Source organism: Bos mutus, chromosome 9 (genome assembly GCF_027580195.1).
Source record: "Bos mutus isolate GX-2022 chromosome 9, NWIPB_WYAK_1.1, whole genome shotgun sequence".
Classification (NCBI taxonomy): Eukaryota; Metazoa; Chordata; class Mammalia; order Artiodactyla; family Bovidae; genus Bos; species Bos mutus.
In genome coordinates this window covers 45,366,820-45,393,045 of record NC_091625.1, presented here as the reverse complement: position 1 = coordinate 45,393,045, position 26,226 = coordinate 45,366,820, and the positions used below count along the sequence as shown (strand labels likewise).

The 26,226-nt window shown below is 39.5% G+C and overlaps 1 protein-coding gene across 7 annotated transcripts in view; it reads right to left on the bottom strand.

Annotated features, from left to right (window-relative positions):
* Positions 1-19,344: 19,344 nt before the first annotated feature.
* HACE1 (HECT domain and ankyrin repeat containing E3 ubiquitin protein ligase 1) overlaps positions 19,345-26,226 on the bottom strand; it is a 118,515-nt gene continuing 111,633 nt past the window's right edge. For 6 of the 7 annotated variants that reach the window (XM_070376543.1, XM_070376544.1, XM_070376549.1 and 3 more), the window contains 2 exons: positions 20,966-21,079; positions 19,345-20,161 (listed from right to left, as the gene is read on the bottom strand). In XM_070376543.1, the coding sequence (XP_070232644.1) occupies positions 20,059-20,161; positions 20,966-21,079 (217 nt within the window). In that variant the 3' untranslated portion in view covers positions 19,345-20,058. The remainder of the gene's footprint in view (positions 20,162-20,965; positions 21,080-26,226) is intronic. The other variant, XM_070376547.1, reaches the window with a different exon arrangement.

The following is a 26,226-nucleotide window of genomic DNA, read 5'->3' as shown; positions in this document are numbered from 1 at the left end:
AGTCTTTCTTCAAGTGAACTTTAGAATAATTTCTTTGAATTTACAGAGTTTCCTTGTTAGATTTTGACTTAATATCATTAAACATATGAATTAGATTTCAGAGAATTCATACTTCCATATATTGAATATTTTTAAAATAAAGCAATGACCATTCTGTTTGCATGCTGAAATCTTTATTCTTTATGAGGCTTGGTGGTCTTATGTTCATAGGCCTGAACAACAGCTACTAAGTCTACTATCAGAATGAACATTTTATTTGCTTATAATATACTCTTTCTCACTATAATTGGCACTTTATAATGGTTAGTATATTAGGGGAAATTCAAAATCTAAGTGAGAAGAAGCAAAAGTACACATTTAAGGAATAATAATGATTCAATGAACCAAATGTCTGCTTTCTGACCCCAATGCAACTTCTCTGCTTCACCAAAAATATTCTTTGGTGGTTGACTATAAATTCTCTAAACCTTTCAAATTATTTATGTGAAAAATATGCCTTGTCATTTTCCCATTTGATGTTAAAAATTAAAATTTATGATAAACTGTAAAAATCTCAATAAAAAACTTACTCTGGCTGAAAAAAAAAAAAAAAAAAAAACTTCCCATATTTAAAGGAACACTGCACGAAAGAGGGGCTTCCTTCATGGCTTAGATGGTAAAGAATATGCCTGCAAAGCAGGAAACCCGGGTTCGATCCCTTGGAGAAGGGAATAGCTACCCACTCTAGTACTCTTGCCTGGAGAATCCCATGGACAGAGGAGCCTGGCAGGCTACAGTCCACAGGGTTGCAAAGAGTCGACATGACTGAGCAACTGACACTCTCACTTTTCACTTGCATGAAAGAAGGTTTTCCTTGGGCATCAGTGTAAGGAGCTTGTGGAACAAATAATGAATGCTACCTATACCAAAATGCTTGAAGGATAAGTAGTATTTAACAAATGTACAAAGGAATGGTTGGAATGTTTTCCAGATGGAATAGAGATGAATGGATACCAACACCTCTTTCCCACTCTGAAGCATGGGAAATAGATAAGATATTCAGATAAAATCACATCTACATTCTTTATATTCAAATTCAGAATATCTCAAACAATTGTCAAGGTAGACTTAAACCACTGAAACACACACTATCTTCATCACCTTAAGTATTTTGAAGCTCCTTTAGATTAAACACATAAAGGTGACTTCTAATGGGTAAAGAAATAATAATAATTTGAAGTCACAGGTCTTAAATTTTACCAAAGTAAAACTAAGAATCTGATGAAAATTATAAAGCATACCTTCAAAATAAGTATTAACTAGAACTGAAAAGCTAACTGAAATGGAATAAATTACTTTCAGAAGAAAAAGAAATAAAATGTGTTCTTTTTTTACATAAATAAAAGCAGGTGGTAAAAGGGAAGCCAGCATTTGAAAAACATACATCCTCCTCCTTTATCCTTTGAGTAGCTCTCACTTATATGTGTGAAAAAGAAATTCCAGCATCACAAAGCAGAGATCATAAGTCACATTCCCTAAGAACAGCCAACTGGTAATGGTAAGTCTGAAACCCTGTGAAGCTTATCTACTATTATTATTATTATTGTCATTTAACATAATTTTGACTAGCAAGCAGACAATAACATGCTCCTGGGAGGAATGGCAACAAAAGAGAACAACAATCATTACTTTTTTATATGCTGAAATTTGACAATATATTTTGCATAAACAACAACACCAGATGTCTAGCCTCTAGACTCACTTTTTATCAGAAAGGCCAGCCATCTCATCAAGTGTGATATACATTTCAAACATTAATATCATGCTCCATTTAATGCCAAAAGGTTTGGTGGGGGGTTCCACATGGAATTAATTTATGATCCTGAAAGCCAGTTTAGGACATTCTCAATTTTAAGCTAAGTCCAGCTGCCACAAAAAGGTTGCTTCACACATGAAGTGTACTTGCTAGTGACTAATTTTCAGAAGCGTCTCATAGTCACCCACTGGCACTTAAAATGTATACTTCAATTGCTTAGTCATTAAGGGGGAAAATCGATAGTGCCTAAACAGAGTACAACACACACAAGGGAGAAAAAGCACTTCAGTCTTTCAGTAAGAGGGTCTCATCACATTTTTTGAAATTTTCTAGCATCAAGCATGCTCCTGGGCTGACTGTTCAAGATTTTCATTTTCACCATTAAATGGTTCCATGATTCTATATGCAAGGCAGCAAAAGAGACACATATGTAAAGAACAGACTTTAGGACTCTGTGGGAAAAAGTGAGGGTGGGGTTATTTGAAAGAATAGCACCCCACTCCAGTACTCTTGCCTGGAAAATCCCATAGACAGAGGAGCCTGGTAGGCTGCAGTCCATGGCGTCGCAAAGAGTCGGACACGACTGAGCGATTTCACTTTCATTTTTCACTTTCACGCATTGGAGAAGGAAATGGCAACCCACTCCAGTGTTCTTGCCTGGAGAATCCCAGGGATGGGGGAGCCTGGTGGGCTTCCGTCTATGGGGACGCAGAGTCGGACATGACCGAAGTGACTTAGCAGCACTGAAACATATATATTGCCATATGTAAAATAGATAACCAGTGCAAGTTCGATGCATGAAGCAGGGCACTCAAGGCTGGTGCTCGGGGACAACCCAGAGGGATGGGGTGGGGAGGGAGGTGGGAGGACGTTCAGGATGGTGGGACACATGTGCACCCATGGCTGATTCATGTCAATGTATGGCAAAAACCACCACAGGATTGTAATTATACTCCAATTAAAATAAATTATTTAATTTTTTAAAAAATAAAAGGCAAAATATGTTTTGCCTTATTTGGCAAAACATATTTAGACACCCAGTCATGTTGGTTCAAAGGCTTCTAGTTCTAAACGTTTATAGGTAGAAAAGAGAAAAGTTAGGAGCCTACTTCACCTTGCCTTTCCCTAAAATTTGTAAAAGGCTGACCACACACCAGAACGACAAGATGTGGCCAGAGGCTTCATTCTTCTGCTGTGAGACAAAGTCCCCAGGAAGGAAATCTCAAGTAAGAAAGGAATGTAAGAGCTCATCTGTAAAGAGCTCAAAACACTTTTGAGCACAAAATGCTCAAGCCAGCTCTTTTTCTGAACAAAAAAATCAAATCCCATTATCAGCAAGAAGCAAAAGATCACAAGGGATATTCTATCTCTAGCTCCAAAGAAAAAAAAAGCACCCATTCTCAGTTTTTAAAATGCATCTTTAGTCACTTGCAAATATAGCATTAAATATATTGTGAGTTTTAAATATACTGCTTTGCATAACGGTTCTGGATTTTCTATGGTCATGTGTCCTAGGCCATGTACCTTGAATGTCAAAGTGCCCAGGACGCTTCTTTATGAGAGCTTCTTTTCCAGAAGATACCAATCCTTAAAACTTGAACTGAGTAGGAGAAGAGATGCTTGATTTTAAGCATTTTGTCAAGTTCTAGCTGAGTAAAGGGGACAACTCCCAGAGCTAACATAAAGTGTCTTTGAAGATCCAACTTCATAAGCAACTGGCTCATCGACTGTGAAAGCTTAAAGAGGGAAGAAAGTTCACTGACATAGCTTCTTAATACCTATCTGGCTCCAAATAGCCAAAATTTATACTAAAAGGCTACAGCTGATAATTTTTTTCTTGTGTGTGTCAGTGTTAAGATCTAGCAAGACCATCTTCTAGAACTCCTTCGATTATATTCTTTAGCTACATCCATCACCAATTCATAGCAAGCTGAGGATAAAGCAGGATACAAATAAACTAAAACAGCAGGGTCTCTGACTTTAACAGAGTTTTAAGAGTTTTTAATTCATTGTTGCTATTTAAAAATTTGAAGATTTCCCATAATTTCCAGATTTCCGTTATTTTTTTTAATTGGAAGATCCAGCATCACTAGGCCCTCAATCCAGTCTAGCGATAATTGACTGGCACTGACTGGCATTGAGGGGCTGCTGTGTAATTCTTGGGCCAGATAATCTCCAAAACCTTTCCAGGAACAAAATTCTGAGTGTCTTAAATATGACTGCAGAAAGTTTATTAAATTTTTCCATTCAGATTGCATTAGCAAAATAGAATTCAAAAGTGTGAAACTCAGTACACATCTTTGAACTTAAAATGAATTCCACAATTGTTTATTTAAAATAACTGGGTGGTTCCTCTTAATCAGCATTACCATGGCAACAACATATCAACAGTAGGGTGAAACTAACCTGTCTTTCCACAGTGAAATTCCAGCTCACATTCTCTATTAGGGTGAACGATCTGACCATTGATGAATTGTGCTTCACAGTGATAAGAAGAGCCAACATCGAAGGATGGAAGAGCAGCATCGCTATGAATACTTGGCTGCCACAAGTCAGTTATGCCTCTGGTAACTCTTCTGACACCTCCTACTTAAAATACAAAAGGTCAGCAGGATCACGAGGCTCCATTTTAATGGTCTATATTCATATGGAATATCAAGATCAAGGGAGGTTTTGCCTCTCTTCCCTACAGAAGGTTTTGGTCCTCCCAGAAGAGCCTAGCTGGCTCCAGTCCATAGGGTTGCAAAGAGTTGGACTCGACTAAAGCGACTGAACGTGCACGCATGCCAAGCTCACCTTAGGATATCTGCATACTATTTAAAAGGTCTACTGCCCCAGTCCTGAGCGGCCTGCTGGCCCCGGCACCTAGGCGCTCGTTGAAAGAGATGTTGTGTGGTGGGAATTCAGTCCTAGTTACTTGATCATGTCTAAGAGAGCTGAGGCATCATCTTCATCCAGGCTCATCTGCTCCAGACCCGTGACCTTGAACTGTAGTCTCTTGAAGATCTCTTTCAGGGCCCAGTAGCTTCTGAACCTCTTCCTGAAGCTCTTTGGACCAGAGGAAATTCATGGCCAGTGGTGAGGAGGGGAATGAGGAGGTGATGGAAATGGACCAGGCCAGGGCTGACGCTGCCAAAGAGGAGAAGGCCGCCCAGAATACGATGCCCATTCCTACGGGACCTGATACAGAGGACCGCACTGCACTGTGCATGACCAGTCTGGCCACATCCCATCCAGCAGCCCCAGGCTGGCTGAACCTAGAGAGACACCTCCACTGCACCACCGGAGTCAGCTCATGCGGCATACGTGTGCCCTTATCTCCATGATGGTGTGGAGCATCACCCACCAGGGCTGGGTGACCTTTGCGCTGCTGCTCTGGGCCTGCCGCATCCAGATAGGGCTGCAGTTCCTATCAACTGGCCATATTCTGCTTCCCCTTCAGCCTGCTTTATGGGCTTGTGCTACTGGGCCATGTACCTGCCCCACCCTCCGCCCCACCTCCCCTGCCCCTCAGCCCCTCAGCCTGTGCAACTAGGCCGGGGCTGGAGCTCACCCACTGCTGCTGCCTGGACCTAGGCACCAAGGCTGCACACTCTGACCTTCTAACTCCTGCTGTGCTGGTTTAGTCCAAGAACAGCTGCTGAAGAAGGTGAAGGCTGTCAATGCAGCGTCTGAGGTCATCGCAGCAGACAGAGAGCCTACAAAGTCATAGATGATTCTCCAGAGCCTAGGGGGAGCGGCTCGCAGCCATTTGGTCACAGAAAGTCACAGCAAGGCTCTGCCTCTCGCTGTTCCAGATCTACTACACACCTGTGGTGAAAGCTGCTCAAAGCGTTCTGGGAGCTGGAGGAGCCTACATGACACCCGTATTCATCGCGCCTACACCTTCCAGTTCCGGAACTTGCCCATGATGGAGCACACCTGTGCCAAGCAGGGCCAGGCTGGCCGTGGCCCCCTCCAGGGACTGAGAGTGCGGGATCCAGGGCCCAAAAGTCTGGGGGGCTCCTCCCTGCCACAGAGATAGCAGTGGTGGCTCTGACTGGAACATGCCACAGTCATCCACTCCTGGACCTGCTTCCTTTTCGAGTCCAGAGGAGAAAGCCCAAGCCGAGAAGCCCAGGCCATGGGCACAGAGCACCCTCCAGAGGGACTACCAGGCATGGGTAGCCATGGCCCATAAGGTGAGGAGCTGGCCAGAGCCAGGAGGTGGAGGCGGCGACGGTACCAGAGCACAAGGTGGCGGGCCACTGGCACCTGACGACGCAGTGAGTGCCGAGCACTAGGGAAGCAGCTGGGGTGCAGGGCCAACGCTGGCAGACTGGCCGCCCACCTGCACGTGACCACCGGCTGTGGAGCTGCGCAGCGCCCTCTCGTGGGAGCCCCTCAGGGTAAGAGGTGCACCTGGCCGGTTGTGAAGGAATGAAGCTCACGGCCCCTTGGACGCCCGTTGATGCCCCAAGCACAGTGTGCAGAGGACCAGGGGCAAAGGAGCTGCTGAACAGCCCCCCGAGCACCTGCTACAGCCCTGCGGCACCAGCAGTAGCAGTGAGGAGAGGGTCGCCCACCCCTGGGCTTTCCGCGGCCCCACGCTAACACCAGGACTTACTAGGCCTCCCGGGGCTCCTCCCTGCAGGGCGCCTGCGTATCCGCAGCTGGAGGAGTCCAGGTGGCGGACTGACTGGACGCGCAGGGCTGGGGCTGCTGCTGTTGCAGGTGGACCAGTGTGTCCAGAACCGCTCTGCTGCTTGGTCCTTGTCGTCCAACACGTGGCCACCTCCTCCCCAGAATCAGTGAATGTCCTTTGTTCTACTCAGTGCACCCCCAGTTTTAAGTATTTCAGACCCCACAGGGGAGGGATTGAGATTCTGATGTAGCTGGAGATGGCTGTGTATAGGCCGATTACGGGGTGTCAGGTTCTGCTGGGGAAGCACTAGCCAGAAGTGACCAGTTAGAGCTCATTTTGCTCCCTCTCTTCTCTGTGTGAGTGACATTGTTGCTCCATCCAGTACTTGACTGTGTTGTATTTCCCTTGGTAACTGGGATACCAAGATGCAGTGGGCACAGTGTTTAGATTTATCTTCCTGGTGACTGGCAATGTGATGATCTTTGCTATCCTCCATGCAGGTGGAGTCATTGATTCCTGATACTTGAGTTTCTTTGGGATGATGAAAATGATCTAAACTCAGGTCATCATGATGGTCACGCAAGTCGACAAAAGATACTAATAGATGAACATGGTAATGATGCTATTTGTTGACAAAAATGCACTACAAATGCACTAAAATTAAAACTGTATAACCAAGGCTTTCTGTAGCCTAGGTCCAAGTGAGGATTATACTCTCAGGGGACTTCAACTGCTGAGAGAGTAGACAGGAGCCCATCAAGCCAGGTTTCTCATCTCCTCCTCCTCTCCATCACCTTCCATATTCAAAGAGATCAAGGAGCCCAAATATAAAAGAGAGCTGTGATAAAAGGGATGGTGTGTATGAAACTTTCCTCTTACTCACACTTGTTTCAGGACTGTTTTGCTGATTCACCAGAGATAGAGTGGATGTCAGCTTAATGTCATCTCAACCCCTTTTTTTATCTACAGCTAAGGCAGGCTGGGGATGTAATTTCAGACATCAGGCTTAAATTTCACAAGTCAGATATTCCACTCACTTTTTAAAAGATGATGTAAATCTTAGCATACTACTGGTTCTTCTTCTTGATAGTATTGTTTCTTCTATTAAATTCTGGGGTATGTTTAGAAAGGGGGAATTGTGAGACACCTGTGTATATCTCAAAATACTTTCCATTGTTCAGCCAGAACGTGAGTCCTTCCTCCTCCAGTTCTAACAGTGGTCAGTGTTGTGCAAATGTGATCAGAGTAGTACCTCACACATCTATCACCACCTTCACAGTACATTGGGCACGGATAAAGTTGCTATTAAAAGCAATGTACCCTTCCCTCCCTTGCATATGCCTAGGGTCACTTTTGTTTGGCATTTACACTCCTTCACATTATTACAAAACCAGACCCCAGAGTATTTGCTAACTCAGTTTTCTCTTCACTACAGTGGATGCAATTTTCACATCAAGGTGTTTCTATAGACTGGACACAGTTAGAGTTCAGCTACTTCTAGCCAAAGTGTTTAAATTTGACTAGACAGCAGCAATTGCTTTTTAATCTAAGCAAACTGATCTGTCAAAGGCAATCAACTCAGGGAAGTTATTCCTGGAGGATCCTAATAATCCCGATGAATCACACTGCCCTATGTGAAACTCAGCTGCTGAACCCTTGACATAGTATGTCACAAGTACTTAGAGGAATAAGCACATACAGCAGAACTCTGTGTTGACACACAAACTCTAGCTTCTTGTGCACAGGTTAATGATCACTGCTTTGGGTCTGGTGGAAGAGTACACTCCTGTGTGTGGTGATGTCAATTCATGCTTAATGATATAACATCCACCAGGCTTCATGTCATATAACCCACTCTCCTCACAAGCACCTACCAACGGTGTGCTCCATTCCTCAAGATGTTTGCATTGGTGCTTTTAATGACTCCCTATGTTTTAAACAAGGGTTCCCAAACTCTTAATAATGCTCATACCAATTTAGGGCTTTACAGTTATCAAGATCTTTAAGTACTTTTTCTTGTTTAATTATCACAGCACTGAGAGGTCGGCAGAGATGGCAGCATCATTTACATCATTAGTAAACTCCCAGGGCTGAAACTCAAACCTAGATCTGATGACCTTGAGTTCTGAGGTCTTCCCAATGCTGGAAATCTTGTTACTGGAGCTTTGGTTCTAGTGTCAGTCTAGACTAGCTGAGTTAAGGGGGAATAGCAGTGTTGAGGGTCCTATTCCTGAGTAGGGTGGCACTGTCCGAGTCCCTCTGCTCCCTACAGAGAACCCTTCCACACTTTAGAGAAGGAAACAGAGAACAAATGTGGAGGCAGCAGTAAATGTATGGGGTTTCGTAGAGGGCAGTGCTGAAAATTCTCAAATTCTCCCTAAGTGATGGGACAAGTGTTCTTTGAGAATGACTTCCACTTATTAACAGTTGGAAGAGAGCTTTAAGAAAAGTATTGACATGTACTTTAAAGGGCAATGAGAGTAGATTGGCTAGAAGGTATATGAAAGAATGGTCATAGTAAGAGGTAGGGAGCTCCCTTGTGGCCTAGTGATTTAGACTCAGCACTTCCACCACCGGGGCCCAGGTTCAATCCTTAATTGAGGAACTGAGATCCTGCAAGCCATGCAGCAGGGCCAAAAATAACTAATGTATATCAAACACTTAATATTTTCCATTATTCTAAATGCCTTATGTTAGTTATTAAATTCTCATCATAGCTACATTAAGTAGGTACTGTTCTTCTGATGAGATGACTGAGGCAACAAGGGGTTGATTAACTTACCTGTGACCACACAGCTAGCAAATATTAAAAATAAGATTCCAGCCTAAGCAAACTGATTCTCTCACTGGTGCTTTGGTTACTGTGTGGCAGTAATGATGAATTAGGGAAGACTTCCTGAATTCTGAGAAATTTCATTAATTTTTCTTACTAAAATCAATAATAAATATTTTCATGTCAGGTCATAGTACAGCATAGATGGGCAGTCCAACTAACCATCTCACTGAAAAACACCCAAAATTGATACATAAACTCAAATAAAAAAAAATTTTAACACACTAACAAGCTGGCAGGAAAGTAAAGAACACTGAGGTGCCTAAATTCAAAAGAAAATGTGGGCCTAGAGAGGCAAGCTGAACCATGAAGTCAATCTTCACTCATGATGTTCACTGATCGTGAGGACCTTGCTTTTGATTTCATAGGGTTGTGAAGATGGAGACCTAAGTCAAAGTCCAGGGTCTGACCAAGGTGGGAAGGCTAATAGGAGACTTCAATGACCCATAGATCCACTGCCTCCTCCATCACAGATAAGAAAACCTATTTATAATTTCTCATTCCCTAGTGCTAGTAGCTCTTCCCTGGAAAATCCCATAGACAGAGGAGCCTGGTAGGCTGCAGTCCATGGGGTCGCGAAGAGTTGGACACGACTGAGTGACTTCACTTTCACTTTTCACTTGCATGCATTGGAGAAGGAAATGGCAACCCACTCCAGTGTTCTTGCCAGGAGAATCCCAGGGACAGTGGAGCCTGGTGGGCTGCCGTCTATGGGGTTGCACAGAGTCGGACATGACTGAAGCGACTTAGCAGTAGCAGCAGTGCTAGTAGCAAAGGAAAAAGTCTTTCCTGAGAATTTGGAACCACAAAACAGACCTTCATTTGGGTTTCTAGTCCAAATTCACACCATTGGAATGATATCAAAGAAATGTCAAGGTAGGACTAGGGTTTAGAATGATCCTGGGTTGATGGTGCACCCAGATGCCTAGCAGAATCAAAGCAGTCCCACCCTAAAGGAGCCAACCTTAGAGTCAGATGTCACCACATCCAAGTGCCCCTTGAAAGTGAAAGTAGCCGTCTGCAGAGGCATCTCCAGCTCAGTGGTTCTCAACTAGAGGCAGTTTTGCCTCTCACAGGACAATTGGCAACATCTGCAGGCATTTTTGAATGTCATGACCCAGGGACAGATACTACTGACATCTAGTGGGTAGAGATGCTTGTTCCTTGGAAGAAAAGCTGTGACAAACCTAGACAGCATATTAAAAAGCCAGAGACATTAGTTTGCCAACAAAGGTCTATATAGTCAAAGCTATGGTTTTTCCAGTAGTCATGTGTGGACATGAGAATTGGACCATAAAGAAAGCTGAGCGAAAGAAATAAAAAAGAATTGATGCTTTCAAACTGTGGTGTTGGAGAAGACTCTTGAGAGTCCCCTGGACTACAAGGACATCATACCTAATGTATGATCTGTCCTAAAGGAAATCAACCCTGAATATTCATGGGAAGGACTGATGCTGAAGCTGAAGCTCCAATACTTTGACCATCTGATGCAAAGAGTTGACTCACTGGAAAAGACCCTGATGCTGGGAAAGACTGAAGGCAGGAGGAGAAGGGGACAACAGAGGAAGAGATGGTTGGATGGCATCACCAACTCAATGGACATGAGTTTGAGCAAACTCCTGGAGATGATGAGAGACAGGGAAACCTGGCATGCTAAGTCCAAGGCACTGCAAAGAGTCAGACACAACTGAGCGACTAAACCACAACAAAGTGGGTAGAGGCCAGTTTTGTTTAGTTGCTATATCATGTCTGACTCTTTTGCCACCCCATGGACTGTAGCCTGCCAGGCTCCTCTGTCCATAGGATTTTCCAGGAAAGAATACTGGAGTGGGTTGCTATTTCCTTCTCCAGGGTCTCCCGCATTGCAGGCAGATTCTTTACCACTGAGCCATCAGGGAAGCCCACAGGTAGAGGCCGGGAATGCTGCTTAACATCCTACAGTGCACAAGACAGCCCCCTACAACAAGAAGTATACAAAATATCAGTAGTATCAAGGTTGAGAAATCCTGGACATACACTCCATATATGGCCTGAAAAGAAAACAATATACCTACTACCTCTCTTTGGCAAGAAATAAATATGGTTATTAATGCATTGATCAGAGAAGGCAGTGGCACCCCACTCCAGTACTCTTGCCTGGAAATTCCCATGGGTGGAGAAGCCTGGCAGGCTGCAGTCTATGGGGTCACTAACAGTCCAACACGACTAAGCGACTTCACTTTCACTTTTCACTTTCCTGCATTGGAGAAGGAAATGGCAACCTACTCCAGTGTTCTTGCCAGGAGAATCCCAGGGATGGGGGAGCCTGATAGGCTGCCGTCTATGGGGTCTCACAGAGTCGGACTTAGCAGCAGTAGCAGCTATGTCTCTAAGAAGAGACTTAGCAGCAGTAGCAGCAATGCATTAATACCTTACTATGTATTCATTCATTCATGTTACAGTATTGGCTTCTATGAAGCTAGCTAGTAGTCACCGAAAACTCTCAGGGTAGTTCCCCCCTCATTACTTTCAAGCCACATGTTCCCTATATTTTCAACTTTTTTTTTTTTAAAGCAAGATATGAAATTTTATATTTAACTGTTTGTTTCATGTTGTTTATTAATTCCCATTTTTCTAGTCCATAGCTATCTTTTTAAAAACTGAGATGTAATTGACATATTAGTTTCAGATGTAAAACATATCGATTCAATATTTGTATATATTGCAAAATGATCACCACAGTAAGTCTAGTTAACATCTGTCATATTTTTGTAACATAACTACAAAAACTTTTCTTAAGATTCTTTTAGCAACTTTCAAATATGCAGTAATTATGAACTGTAATCACCAAGTTGTGATTAATGTAATAATAATACTTAAATGTGATAAATGTAATGGTTTACATTTCCATAATTTATTTACTTTAGGTTTATACTTCTTGACTCTTTTCACCCATTTCATCCACCCTCTACCCTCCTACCTCTTGCAACCACCAATCTGTTCTGAGAACTTGTTCTTTTTGTTTCTCAAGATTCCACACATAATTGAGATCATATGATGTTCATCTTTCTGACTTACTTCACTTAGCACAGCACCCTCAAGGTCCATCCATGTTGTCACAAATGGCAAGATTTCCTTTTTATGGCTGAATATTCCACTCGTACATGTACCACATTTTCCTTATCTATTTATCCATCTATGGACACTTATGCAACCATATCATGGCTATTGTAAATAATGCTGCAGAAGAACATGGAGGTGCAGATTTCAAGTATTTTCATTTCCTTGAGATAACTATTCAGAACTGGAACTGGTGGATCATATGGTAACTCTATGTTTAATTTTCTGAGGAACCTCCATACTGTTTTAGAAATTTGGAATTTGAATGACAATATTAATTTTACTTGAATACTGTATAGCCATATACACCAATACAGCCAAATATGGCCATATACAGCCAATACATATACATATACAGCCATATACAGCCAATACATATACAGCCAAATACACCACTTTAAGAACTCTTTCCCACTTTTACAATAAGCTTTTCAAAAAGTCAGATATTGCCACTCTTCTCAGAAAAACATAGACAGCCAGACACAATAGCCTTCAAATCATGAAGCCACCAGATCAGAATTCTCAGTGAATAATCAGAACACAGAACTGAGCAAGCCAATACAATAATGAAAAACTTTAGAAAAACTCACTGACTAGCACACATTAGTTTTATTTCACTCTGAGTTTATCATGTTTAACATTTTCACCTATTTGCTCAATCAACAGGCTAATCATTTGTCTCCAAATCTAGAGGGCAATTTGACAATTCAATTAGACCAGATGCTTAAAGCTGTCTTGGACACTCAAGTCTATATGAATCTCTTCTTCTCCTCACTAATACTTTCGGTAACTGGTTTTTATCCTTATCATATGCCACATGCCACAGTTTTAAAACCCCTCGCCAAGTAGGCCTTCCATCCATCTACCCAACTTCATTTTATTTTCTTTGAGGGGAGTGACCTGGTCACTATCCCTAAACCAGTACTGAATACATAGAAGGCATTTAAGGGAATTTGTTGAATTGTTTTGAAAAGTTTTCTCCACTAACCATATAACCAGCACCCACCTAGGACTTCTTCCCCTCCATTTCACTCAGCTAGACTCGATTCACTCACACGAATATACCATTATAGTCATTATATTCTCAGTTTATGGTTTTAATGGTTTTGCAACATTAGATGCACAATGTCTTTCCAAGCACCAAGTATGCTTGAAATTGAACACTTTTATAAAGATAATAAAAGTTAATGACTACCCATGATCTACGATCTGACAATACATCTGTTCTTTTTCATCTTGAGATGGTAAAATATCCACCCTCGCTTATTGTGGCACAGTAAGAGAGAAGAAATACAGTCCAATTAATCACTCTTAACTATCAGCTTATTAAGTTATAGTTTCCCAACAGGCTTGTCTTACATGACTATTAGTAGGCTGCAGGTGTTTTTCTAAAAGTCTTTTTATAATGCAGTTATGACATAAAGAGACAGCATGGAGTAAAAGAAAACTTACTGGACTAAAAATCAGAAAATCTAAGTTCTAAATTCTAGCTTGATTAAGTAGCCATGAAGGCTTAAGGAAGTCATCACCTCTCCAGTCTCTAATTTTCTCATCTGTAAAATGAAAGGACTGCTGCTGCTGCTGCTGAGTCTCTTCAGTCGTGTCTGACTCTGTGCGACCCCATAGATGGCAGCCCACCAGGCTCCCCCGTCCCTGGGATTCTCCAGGCAAGAATACTGGAGTGGGTTGCCATTTCCTTCTCCAATGCATGAAAATGAAAAGTGAAAGTGAAGTCGCTCAGTCGTGTCCGACTCTTAGCGACCCCATGGACTGCAGCCTTCCAGGCTCCTCCATCCATAGGATTTTCCAGCAAGAGCACTGGAGTGGGGTGCCATTGCCTTCTCCAAAATGAAAGGACTGGTTATAAATTAAATAAACAAATTTATGCCAATTTACACTAGACCAATAGTCAGGTAACCATAATCCAAGACCTAAGAATTTCACAATAGACATTCTAACAGAAATCTTGTCCACATTAAACTATCTTAAATCAAACCGCAAAGTTGGGATTTATGTTACTAGTGTTAACCTTAAAAGTATGTTTTGTTGCCTAACAAGTGTGGAAGTATATAGGAAACAGAGCATGTTTCACATGAAAAAGCAATTGTGACTATAAATACACATCAGTTCAGTTCAGTTCAGTCGCTCAGTCGTGTCCGACTCTTTGCGACCCCATGAATCGCAGCACGCCAGGCCTCCCTGTCCATCACCAACTCCCGGAGTTCACTCAGACTCACGTCCATTGAGTCAGTGATGCCATCCAGCCATCTCATCCTCTGTCGTCCCCTTCTCCTCCTGCCCCTAATCCCTCCCAGCATCAGAGTCTTTTCCAGTGAGTCAACTCTTCACATGAGGTGGCCAGAGTACTGGAGTTTCAGCTTTAGCATCATTCCTTCCAAAGAAATCCCAGGGCTGATCTCCTTCAGAATGGACTGGTTGGATCTCCTTGCAGTCCAAGGGACTCTCAAGAATCTTCTCCAACACCACAGTTAAAAAGCATCAATTCTTCAGCACTCAGCCTTCTTCACAGTCCAACTCTCACATCCATACATGAGCACAGGAAAAACCATAGCCTTGACTAGACAAACCTTTGTTGGCAAAGTAATGTCTCTGCTTTTGAATATTCTATCTAGGTTGGTCATAACTTTCCTTCCAAGGAGTAAGCATCTTTTAATTTCATGGCTGCAGTCACCATCTGCAGTGATGGATATGCCTAAATTTTGTGTTGAAAATAACCAAAATTTTGATATTAGCTAAATGCCCACTCACAAAGATAGCTATGACATATTCTCCAATTGACAAAAGGGTTGCACTCCAAAAAAACCGTGAGTCCATGTCTGGGAAGTCTTATAAATGGAAGCTAGGTTTCTAGTTTAACACATAAGCACGTAAGTGACCCTTGATGTAGCTGAACTATATAACATTAAATGCTTAAGTTCCAGATCATGAGACTGGGTCTTGTGTCACATACAAGATGAATTTCCTTCCCTATTCTTGGGGAGAAGACTGGAAGGAAGCAATTATTAAAACTAACTTACCTTTGTCACAGCCTTCTAGCTCTTTCTAACCCTTTCACACTCTGGGAGGGTACACAGCCCTAATTGTGCTTTTGGGACAATCCTATCATCCTACTTAAGGGTTCTCTGTTCCAACAGCCCCTTCCTGAGCCTTCCAACAGTAATTCCACAACTATGGAGCAAGTGACGAACATTTCTACTTAAACGTTTCAACAAATAATCCAGAAAATGTTGCTTACTCCTGGAAGCCACCTATTATTTATTTATAAAAGCAAAAAATATTAGAAATCTAAGTGTTAATTTTTTTACAGATCTGGTCAAGTAAATTATGAAACATCTATATGACAGAACATTGTGCCATCATTTTTAAAAAGTTTACAAATAAGCTGCAATAACATAGGAAAAGCTTAATATAAATGATGAATAAATAAAAAAGATACTAAATGCTATGTCCTTTATGAACTCAACTATGGGAAAAATGCATGAGAAAGATTAGAAGAAAATACAAATTATTGGGCAGTATAATTTAGTGCTTTTTCTAGTGTACAATAATCCATACTTTCTATATTTTACCATAATAAATAAGTACCACTTCTGTTATTTAAAAAAAAAAACAAAAATTGGGGTGGGGAGGTGTAAATTCAAATACATTTTTAATTAATAGAATTTAAGAGAGCTATAAACAGGGCTGTTTATCAGGCAACATGGAAACAGAGCTTTGTGGGCAAGGAGGCATTCCTTTCTTAGACTTCATTAGGAAAATAATTTAATTAGGATAATCTTTTATAAAATGTTTTGTGATTATTAAAATAGTATTTATCACTATTGCTGTGGCATTTTATAAATTCAATAAAACCTACTACTGAGATTTCTCTTGATTTAGGATACTGAACATGTAATACATATATCATATAGAAAATAACACAGGCTTGTGATTTAGATGCTTGCTCCCTGGAAGAAAAGCTATGACCAACCTAGAGAGCATATTAAAAAGTAGAGACATTATTTTACCAACAAAGGTCCATCTAGTCAAAGCTATGGTTTGTCCAGTAGTCATGTATGGATGTGAGAGTTAGACTATAAAGAAAGCTGAGCGCCAAAGAATTGAGGCTTTTGAACTGTGGTGTTGGAGAAGTCTCTTGAGAGTCCCTTGGACTGCAAGATCCAACCAGTCCATCTTAAAGGAAATCAGTCCTGAATATTCATTGGAAGGACTAATGCTGAAGCTGAAGCTCCAATACTTTGGCCACCTGATGCAAAGAACTGACTCATTTGAAAAGACCCTGATGCTGGGAAAGATTGAAGGCAGGAGGAGAAGTGGACAACAGAGGATGAGATGGTTGGATGGCATCATCGACTCTATGAACATGAGTTGAGTAAGCTCCAGGAGTTGGTGATGGACAGGGAGGCCTGGTGTGCTGTAGTCCATGGGGTCGCAGAGTCAGACACAACTGAGCAGCTGAACTGAACTGTGATTTAGACAAACAGGATAAAAACTTTATATAGTGAAAAAGTCTTTCATCCCATCTTATGCTTTCCCAGATATAGCATGTCTCTGGCCCAGAAACTTTTCTTGCCTATAACCCTATATATATATGGTATTTACACACTAATATTAACAGCACTTTGATACATCTTATTTCATTTAATGAACTTAAGAAACATTTACGTATCAGATGTACACATCCATTTCATTCTTTGTAAATGTGAATTAATATTCTATTGGTATAGATATAACACAATTAGCAACCCCTTACTGATATTTATTTCCATTTTTCTCTATAATGAACAAGTCTTCAGTGAACATTCTTGTACAAATATGTTATATATGTGTACAAGTATATCCACAGATTAAGTCTTAGATGTAGAACTGTTGAGTCAAAGACTTGTGTACATTTTAAAAGTCTGATACTGCCAAATTGCCTTCCAAAGAATTTGTTTCACTTTATACTCCAAGAGAACATTTCTAATCAACACAATTTTTTTTTTTTAAAGCAAACTCCAATGCCATCAATGTCCAGGAAAATAGTGAAGCAGGTTGGGGTAAGAAAATGGCAAACTGGAGACCATGTTCAGCATTCCAAGAAGTGACTTTTACTCAATTCCAGACTACTAATAATGCCTTCTAGGGAATGTCTGCCCAACGTTAAATTATCTGATTTCTCAAAAGTCAAAAATATGGACTTCTAAGTGAAATCTCCTGATTTTTTAAAATGTTGACAACTTATTCAACATTTAGAACTGGCATGACAAACAAAACACATGTGTGAGTGGGAATTATCTGTGAGCCTCTAACACATAACCTATGTTTAAAGCTATCATTCTGCCACCAAAGCCAACAAAGACATCACCACAACTGGCTGTGCTTAGCACAGATTTCATGAGATTATATTACCTTTTGTTTTTAGATGAATTAGAAGATGGTTTTTATTAACTATGTGGTCACTATCCTCTCAAATAACTTTAATTAGACTTATTTCAAGTTAATATTATAGATATAATGATTATAATATCAATAATATCACTCTTACCCAGATATTTTCATTAGTCAGTTTCCTACAATATGCTCCTTTGCCTTCTAGCTTCATTTCTGTAAAATGCTGTATTTCTCTGTTTTCTTCCTCATATGAAACTCCCACATGTTGTAAGAGTTATTTTCCTATTAGTGTAATCTTTTACCCAAAGGGGAAGAAAATCTCTAATCACTTTTTTATACTTGCATTCAACATATTCATCTACTTACAGAAGAAACTGTGGGAACAGAATAGAGACCTGCTGCCTCTAGTTTAAATAGGAATTTTAATCCATATAAAATCTTTTTGTATTAACTAAATTCTTAAAGTTTAGAAACTAAAGATAATGTTAAAGAACAAACCCTAAAATTGCTAGCTATAGATAAAAATATTCAAATTCATGGATATAAAACCATGAGATTTTAAATGTTCTATTATCTCCTCTCCATAAATACCTGAAAAAGGACCAGCCTGACAAAGCCAATGTATGACTATTAAAAACAGAAATAAATGCTTATAAATACTAAAATTGTAAGCAACATAATATTAAATAACCTATTTGAAGTTAGAAGGCAATGACCTCTTGTACAAAATTTTCAAAACCCGTTTTAAAAACTACTAGCTTCATTAAAAGCATCTGAATCCTAATTTTAGAGCTACTAGTAATTTTAAGAAATTGCCTTGTTTCTAATGTAATCTGTTGAAAGATGTTTTCTTAACATTAAAAAAACCAACAGTAATGGAAGAGGACCAAAAACAAGTATTAAGTAAGTTTTATAACTTAGCAAAGCAAAGCTTTCAACATATAAGCCTATATACACGTATATACATTTTGTCTATATTGATATATACATTGTCTATATTTGTCACTGACAACTACAGTAGCTGCTGTATTTGCATATATATGAGAAAATATGCATATAAGAGTCATTTTACCAATAATGATGCCACCGGATAGTCTATTTTTAGTTTCCAGAGGCAAGGCCATCAGTTCGGTTCAGTTCAGTCGCTGAGTCGTGTCCGACTTTTTGCGACCCCATGAATCGCAGCACGCCAGGCCTCCCTGTCCATCACCAACTCCCAGAGTCCACTCAAACTCACGTCCATCGAGTCAGTGATGCCATCCAGCCATCTCATCCTCTGTCATCCCCTTCTCCTCCTGCCCCCAAACATTACAAATTCCTCCATTAATATTTTTGAATGTCGGAGTGTGCCTGCTTCCCCCCTAAAAGGTATGCTGTAACTATTCAAATGTGTCTTTTCAAAAGAAAACTGATTAGCCCACCCTAAAATTTAAAAATCCAATGCTCTATATTAGGTATATATCACTTGAATTCAACATTTTAATCATAAAAAGCAAATTTAAGGAAAAATTACATACTTAAATTGTAATCTGCACACTGGATTATGTTTTCAAATGTGACATTAGAGTTCACAGATAAAACCACAGTAATGAAAAGAAACATGGTAAAATATCATATTTTAATTTTATCTAAATATAATTAAAACAAAACATAAGAATAACTTTGAGACAGTAATTCATACAATACAGAAAAAGCTTTAATATATAAATCAGATGTCATATCATCAGTTGTTTATTATCACATCAGTCTAAACTTTACATATTAAAATACTGAAAAGCTAAAAAACATCATTGCAATATAGATTCAGTATGGGAAAATACATATTTGTGGCTTTATATACAATGTAAATTAACCCATTCTATACAGTAGTTTTCCAAAATATAAACAGCACTTTACATGCAATAGGACATACCAGGCCGGATATCCTAATACAATTTATTATATAGAAAAATAAAGCGACAACACCTTTTTAACATAGTTACATAGGAGATGTGGAATGTAGAATAGGATGCTGCCTTAACACACTCTTGGATAAGATTAAAGAAATGTGAAAAAGGACAGTTTCTATTATTTTCAATTACCATTTTTGAAATGAAGACTACTGTGATTTTATATTTTCTAATTGTATCACAAACTGAGAAAATATAAAAGGGAAAGTGAGAGAGAAAAAAAGAAAACCTGATCCTTTATGAATTTTAAACATCAGCCCCGCCTATGGGCTGCATTTGGGCTGCTTTTCTGTTGACAGTTTCCTAAATTACTTCTGCCACTCTGAATTGCTCATCAGCAGTCAGAAGAATTTTCCAGACTTCATTATGCCATTGTGTAACCATAGCTGCCACAATGTAGTGCCACAAGAAGCCTGTCCTTGAGTATTTCTTTGCTTGGGTATTCAGGTAACTTGAGCATGTTGATGCTTTAAAAGAAAAATATACCACTATTAAATAGGAAAGCTCTGAAATATTTTATTGTTTTGTCTAGAAGTGAAAACACTACTCAAAATTAACATAAAACCACCCTCTCAAATTTGCATTCAAATTGGAAAACCCTGAAGTAGTATTTAAAAAGGAAAAAAAAAAAAAAAACACCAAACCCTGCTGCACTGCAGTTTCCTTTAGTATGCAAATTACCAGACCAAAATAAGTTCCCTCCAGTCTAAAATAAATAAGCAATAGGGCAATTAAGTTTGAAATGATAGTGTAACTCAGTGATACTTATGACAGTGTAACTTTAGTGATATTTGAACTATATGTATTCAATTAGAGTATAGGTGGGGCTTCCCAGGTCACGCGAGTGGTAAAGAACCCACCTGCCAATGCAGGCGACATAAGAGACATGGGTTTGGTCCCTGGGTTGGGAAGATCCCCTGGAGGAGAGCAAGCCAACTGACTCCAGTATTCTTGCCTGGAAAATCCTATGGACAAAGAAGCCTGGCAGGCTACAGTTCATAATGGTCGCAAAGAGTCAGACACAACTGAAGCAACTTAGCACTCATGCACACACAGAATATAAGTAGGTAGTTTACTCAAACATTTTCCTACCTACAAAGCGGAAGGCAAGAAACTATTACTATATAGTTCTTTATTTATCAGTGATTACAAAATGAACAGAGATCACTGCTGAGATTTTCCTCTCAATGAAGCAATAAGCAGTCAGACCTTTGATCATTTAAAACTAATCAGAAATTCACAGTGCATTTAAATAAACCAATTTAACATACCATGTGCTTGAAGTAGGTAGAAGATTTGGAGTATATGGCACAGCAGCAATTGTGAAGTTTTGCAATCCACTTCCACCCATGATATTAGCAAATCCACCATGTGGGACCCTGGAACTAAGAGTTCATATCTAGTAAGTTGTACCCATGTAAGAAAAATCTTTGAAATAGATATAATTTGAATTATAAAAATGAATATATCTAGCAGACATTCATTAAATATTTGCTGAATAAATAAATGGTTTACTTGATTAATTCAAGCAACAGAGGCTTTTATGTGTAATCCAAAATGATTTCCCTGTCTGTGAAAAATATCTAGGCTCAAAGGTTTTTGTTTTGTATTCTTTTACACAGTGGGAAACTAGAAAATTCTTTACACTTATCTTTCCAGAGATTTACATTGGATGCATTTTTTTAAATGTTACCTGACATAATGAAAATGCATTTGAATACAGAGTTCCAAAGAATAGCAAGGAGAGATAAGAAAGCCTTCCTCAGTGATCAGTGCAAAGAAATAGAGGAAAACAATAGATTGGGAAACACTAGAGATCTCTTCAAGAAAATTAGAGATACCAAGGGAACATTTCATGCAAAGATGGGCTCGATAAAGGACAGAAATGGTATGGACCTAACAGAAGCAGAAGATATTAAGACGAGGTGGCAAGAATACACAGGAGAACTACACATAAAAAGATCTTCATGACCCAGATAACCAGGATGGTGTGATCACTTACTTGGATGTCGTGGAATGCGAAATCAAGTGGGCCTTAGGAAGCATTACTACAGACAAAACTAGTGGAGGGGATGGAATTCCAGTTGAACTGTTTCAAATCCTAAAAGATGATGCTGTGAAAGTGCTGCACTCAATATGCCAGCAAATTTGGAAAACTCAGCAGTGGCCACAGGACTGGAAAAGCTCAGTTTTCATTCCAATCCCAAAGAAAGACAATGCCAAAGAATGCTCAACCTACCACAAAATTACACTTATCTCATACATTAGCAAAGTAATGCTCAAAATTCTCCAAGCCAGGCTTCAACAATATGTGAATTATGAAGTTCCATATGTTCAAGCTGGTTTTAGAAAAGGCAGAGGAACCAGAGATCAAATTGCCAACATCCGTTGGATCATTGAAAAAGCAAGAGAGTTCCAGAAAAACATCTACTTCTGCTTTATTGACTATGCCAAAGCCTTTGACTGTGTGGATCACAACAAACTGTGGAAAATTCTGAAAGAGGTGGGAATACCAGACCACCTGACCTGCCTCTTGAGAAACCTGTATGCAGGTCAAGAAGCAACAGTTAGAACTGGACATGGAACAACAGACTGGTTCCAAATCAGGAAAGGAGTATTTCAAGGCTGTATACCGTCACCCTGCTTATTTAACTTATATGCAGAGTACATCATGAGAAATGCTGGGCTGGATGAAGCACAAGCTGGAATCAAGATTGCCAGGAGAAATATCAATAACCTCAGATATGCAGATGACACCACTCTTATGGCAGAAAGTGAAGAAGAACTAAAGAGCCTCTTGATGAAAGTGAAAGTGGAGAGTGAAAAAGTTGGCTTAAAGCTCAACATTCAGAAAACTAAGATCATGGCATCTGGTCCCATCACTTCATGGGAAACAGATGGGGAAACAGTGTCAGACTTTATTTTCTTGGGCTCCAAAATCAGTGCAGATGGTGCACGCAGCCATGAAATTAAAAGAGGCTTACTCCTTTGAAGGAAAGTTTTGACCAACCTAGACAGCATATTAAAAAGCAGAGACATTACTTGGCCAACAAAGGTCTGGCTAGTCAAAGCTATGGTTTTCCAGGAGTCATGTATGGATATGAGAGTTGGACTATAAAGAAAGCTGAGCACAGAAGAATTGATGCTTTTGAACTGTGGTGTTGGAGAAGACTCTTGAGAGTCCCTTGGACTGCAAGGAGATCCAACCAGTCCATCCTAAAGGAAATCAGTCCTGAATATTCACTGGAAGAACTGATGCTGGAGCTGAAGCTCCAATACTTTGGCCACCTGATGTGAAAAGCTGACTCATTTGAAAAGATCCTGATGCTGGGAAAGAGGGAGGAGAAGGGGACAAGAGTGGATGAGATAGTTGAATGGCATCACCGACTCTGTGGACATGGGTTGCAGTAAGCTCCTGGAGTTGTTGATGCACAGGGAAGCCTGGTGTGCTGCAGTCTATGGGGTCACAAAGAATCGGACATGACTGAGTGACTGAACTGAACTGAATATAGTGAGACTACAGAAAGGTGAACAAAGTCAGAAGTCTCACAGTTTCTAATTTTGAAATTTAAACTATAAAACTACAGTAACCAAAACAGTGTGTACCGACATAAAGACAGATAGAAATAGAATGAAGAACCTCAAAATAAACCCTCAAATATACAGCCAAATGATTTTTTGACAGGAGTGTTAAGAACATTCAACAGAAAAAGGACAGTCCTTTCAACAAACTGTGCTGAGAAAACTGAATATTCACTACAAAAAAATGAAGTTAGACCTTTACCTAACACCGTATACAGTTAATTCAAAGTGAATCAGAGAACTAAATGAAGAGGTAAACCTATAAAATTCTTAGAAGAAAATCCAGGGGAAAAGCTTTATGACACTGGGTTTGGTAATGATTTCTAGGATACCAAAAACACAGGCAACAAAAGAAAAATAGATAAATTGGACATAAGATTAAAACTTGGGTGCCAAAGGATACCATGAACTGAATGAAAATGTGAGCCATAGGAGAAAATATTTTTAAATCATAAATATGACAAGGAATCAATATTGAGAAAATACCGCATTGGCCAAAACGTACGTTCAGTTTCTTCTGCAACATCTTACGGGAAAACCCAAATGAACTTTTTGCCCAACCCAATATATAGAGTTCCTACAACTTAACAACAAAAATCTAATTTAAAAAATAGGGACAGGGTTCAAACAGACATTTTTCCAAAGAAAATACACAAATGGCTTATAAGCATTCAAAAGATGTTCAATCAAAATCACTTGATTAGGGAAGTGCATTAGGGAAGTCATTAGGGAAATGCAAATCAAAACCACAGTGAGGGCTGAGGGCTTCCCTGGTGGTTCAATGGTAAAGAGTCCACCTTCCAATTGGTTCGATCCCTGGTCCAGGAAGATCCCACATGCTGAGGAGCTTAAACTAAGACTATGTGCTACAATTACTGAGTCTGTCCTCTAGAGCCTGTGACCTACAATTGCTGAGCACAGGCACCACAACTGCTGAAGCCTGCACGCCTGAGACCTCGTGCTCCACAACAAGAGAGGCCACGGCAATGAGAAGCCTGCACACCACAACTAGCAAGTAACTCCTGATCCCTGCAACCAGAGAAAAGCCTGTGCAGCAATAAAGACCCAGCACAGCCAAAATACGTAATTTTTTTTAAATGTTAAAAAAATAACCTACACTGAGATAACTACCTCAAAGATATTAAGATGACAGTTATTTTTTTTAAAAAGGCATCAGAAAAAATACAGTTTTGGAAAGGTCATGCAGAAATTGAAACCCTTATGCAACTGCTGAAGGTAATATAAAATGGTGCAGCCAAGTATGGAAAACATTATGACAGTTTCTCAAAAAATTAATCATAGAGTTATAGTATATGTCCAATAGAACAGAAAGTAGAGACTCAGAGATATTTGTACATGCCATGTTCATAACAGCATTACTCACAATAGCCAAATTGTGGATGCAACATAAGTAACCATCCACGGATGGAAGGATAAGTACAATGTGGTAAACACATACAACAGAATACTATTCATCCTTAAAAAGGAAGGGAGTTCTGAAATATGCTATACTATGGATGAATCTTGAGGACATTATGCTAAGTGAAATAAGCCTGTCACAAAAAGGCACCATATGATTCTACCTGCAATGGACCTAAAGTAATCAAACTCATTTAGACAGAAAGTAGAATGGTGGTTGCCAGAGACTGGGGGTATGGGAAATGGAAAGTTAGTGTTTAATGGGTACAATTTCAACTGAGGAAAATAAAAAAGCTCAGGAGATGAATGGAAGTGATGGCTGTATGACAATGTGAATGTACACAGAACTGTACATTTAAAAATGATTGAAATGTTAAATGTTATATACGTCTTACCACACACACTAAAAAAACTGTCGAATAAAGCACCAAGATTTTCTATTAATATTTATATCACAGATGATATGCACATATTCACAGAGAAAAAAAACAATCCAATAGAAATAGATCTCTAAAACTAGCAGTTTTCTTTTCTAGCTAGGAAGTAGTTTTGTTGTTGTTAAGTTGCTTCAGTCGTGTCCGACTCTGTGCGATCCCACAGACGGCAGCCCACCAGGCTCCGCCATCCCTGGGATTCTCCAGGCAAGAACACTGGAGTGGGTTGCCATTGCCTTCTCCTAGGAAGTAGTTTGGTTACTATTAAAAACTTTATTGATGAAATGCCTAAACTTACCTTAGAAATTCAAGTGAATGCTAAAAGGATGCCTGAATCTTCCTAACAAAACCCTAACATATAAGGAATTCCTACTTAGGGCAAGAGAATATCTAAAGACCTGAACATATATGTCTATAAAGTGAAATAAAATTCAAGATTAGTTTATCTACGCATATTAACCTTTGCCTACAAAATTAACAAAGGTGACCAAAAATAAAAAGGGATGAAAGATATTAGAGGCAGATTTTAAATACAAATATACAACTTCATCAGGACAGGTGAGAAAATGAGCCTTGACACAGATTCTTACACAAATTATATCACAGAATTTCAATATCACAATTCATATAAATAAATTTTGAAAAATTAGTTGAGCCTCCAATTTTAATATCTAAACTGAAAATATTCTGTAAACTGATATTCACAAACAATACCTGAAATCTTACTCCTCTTTTCAATTATAAACAATGACTGGGCCCCCTACCTGAATAACCAGTGGATCTTAAGCTAAGATTATGGCTCATCAAGCTTAAGCATATATGAGAAAAATGAATGAAATTGTCTTTGGTTGAGTATTATGACACCTGAATTATACAATGTAAAATTACAGTTAATAAAAATGACATATTTCTATTTTATACAAAGTAGTCATATAGTCTGAGATTCATTACTAACAGATAATAAAACAAAAGTTAGAAATTTAAGACTGTCTTGTAGATAAACAAAATACTGTCACCACCATAAAAATACTTTAAAGTTACTGATGATAATACAGATTCTTGCTCCTACAACTAGAACACAACTCTAGTCTCCTACA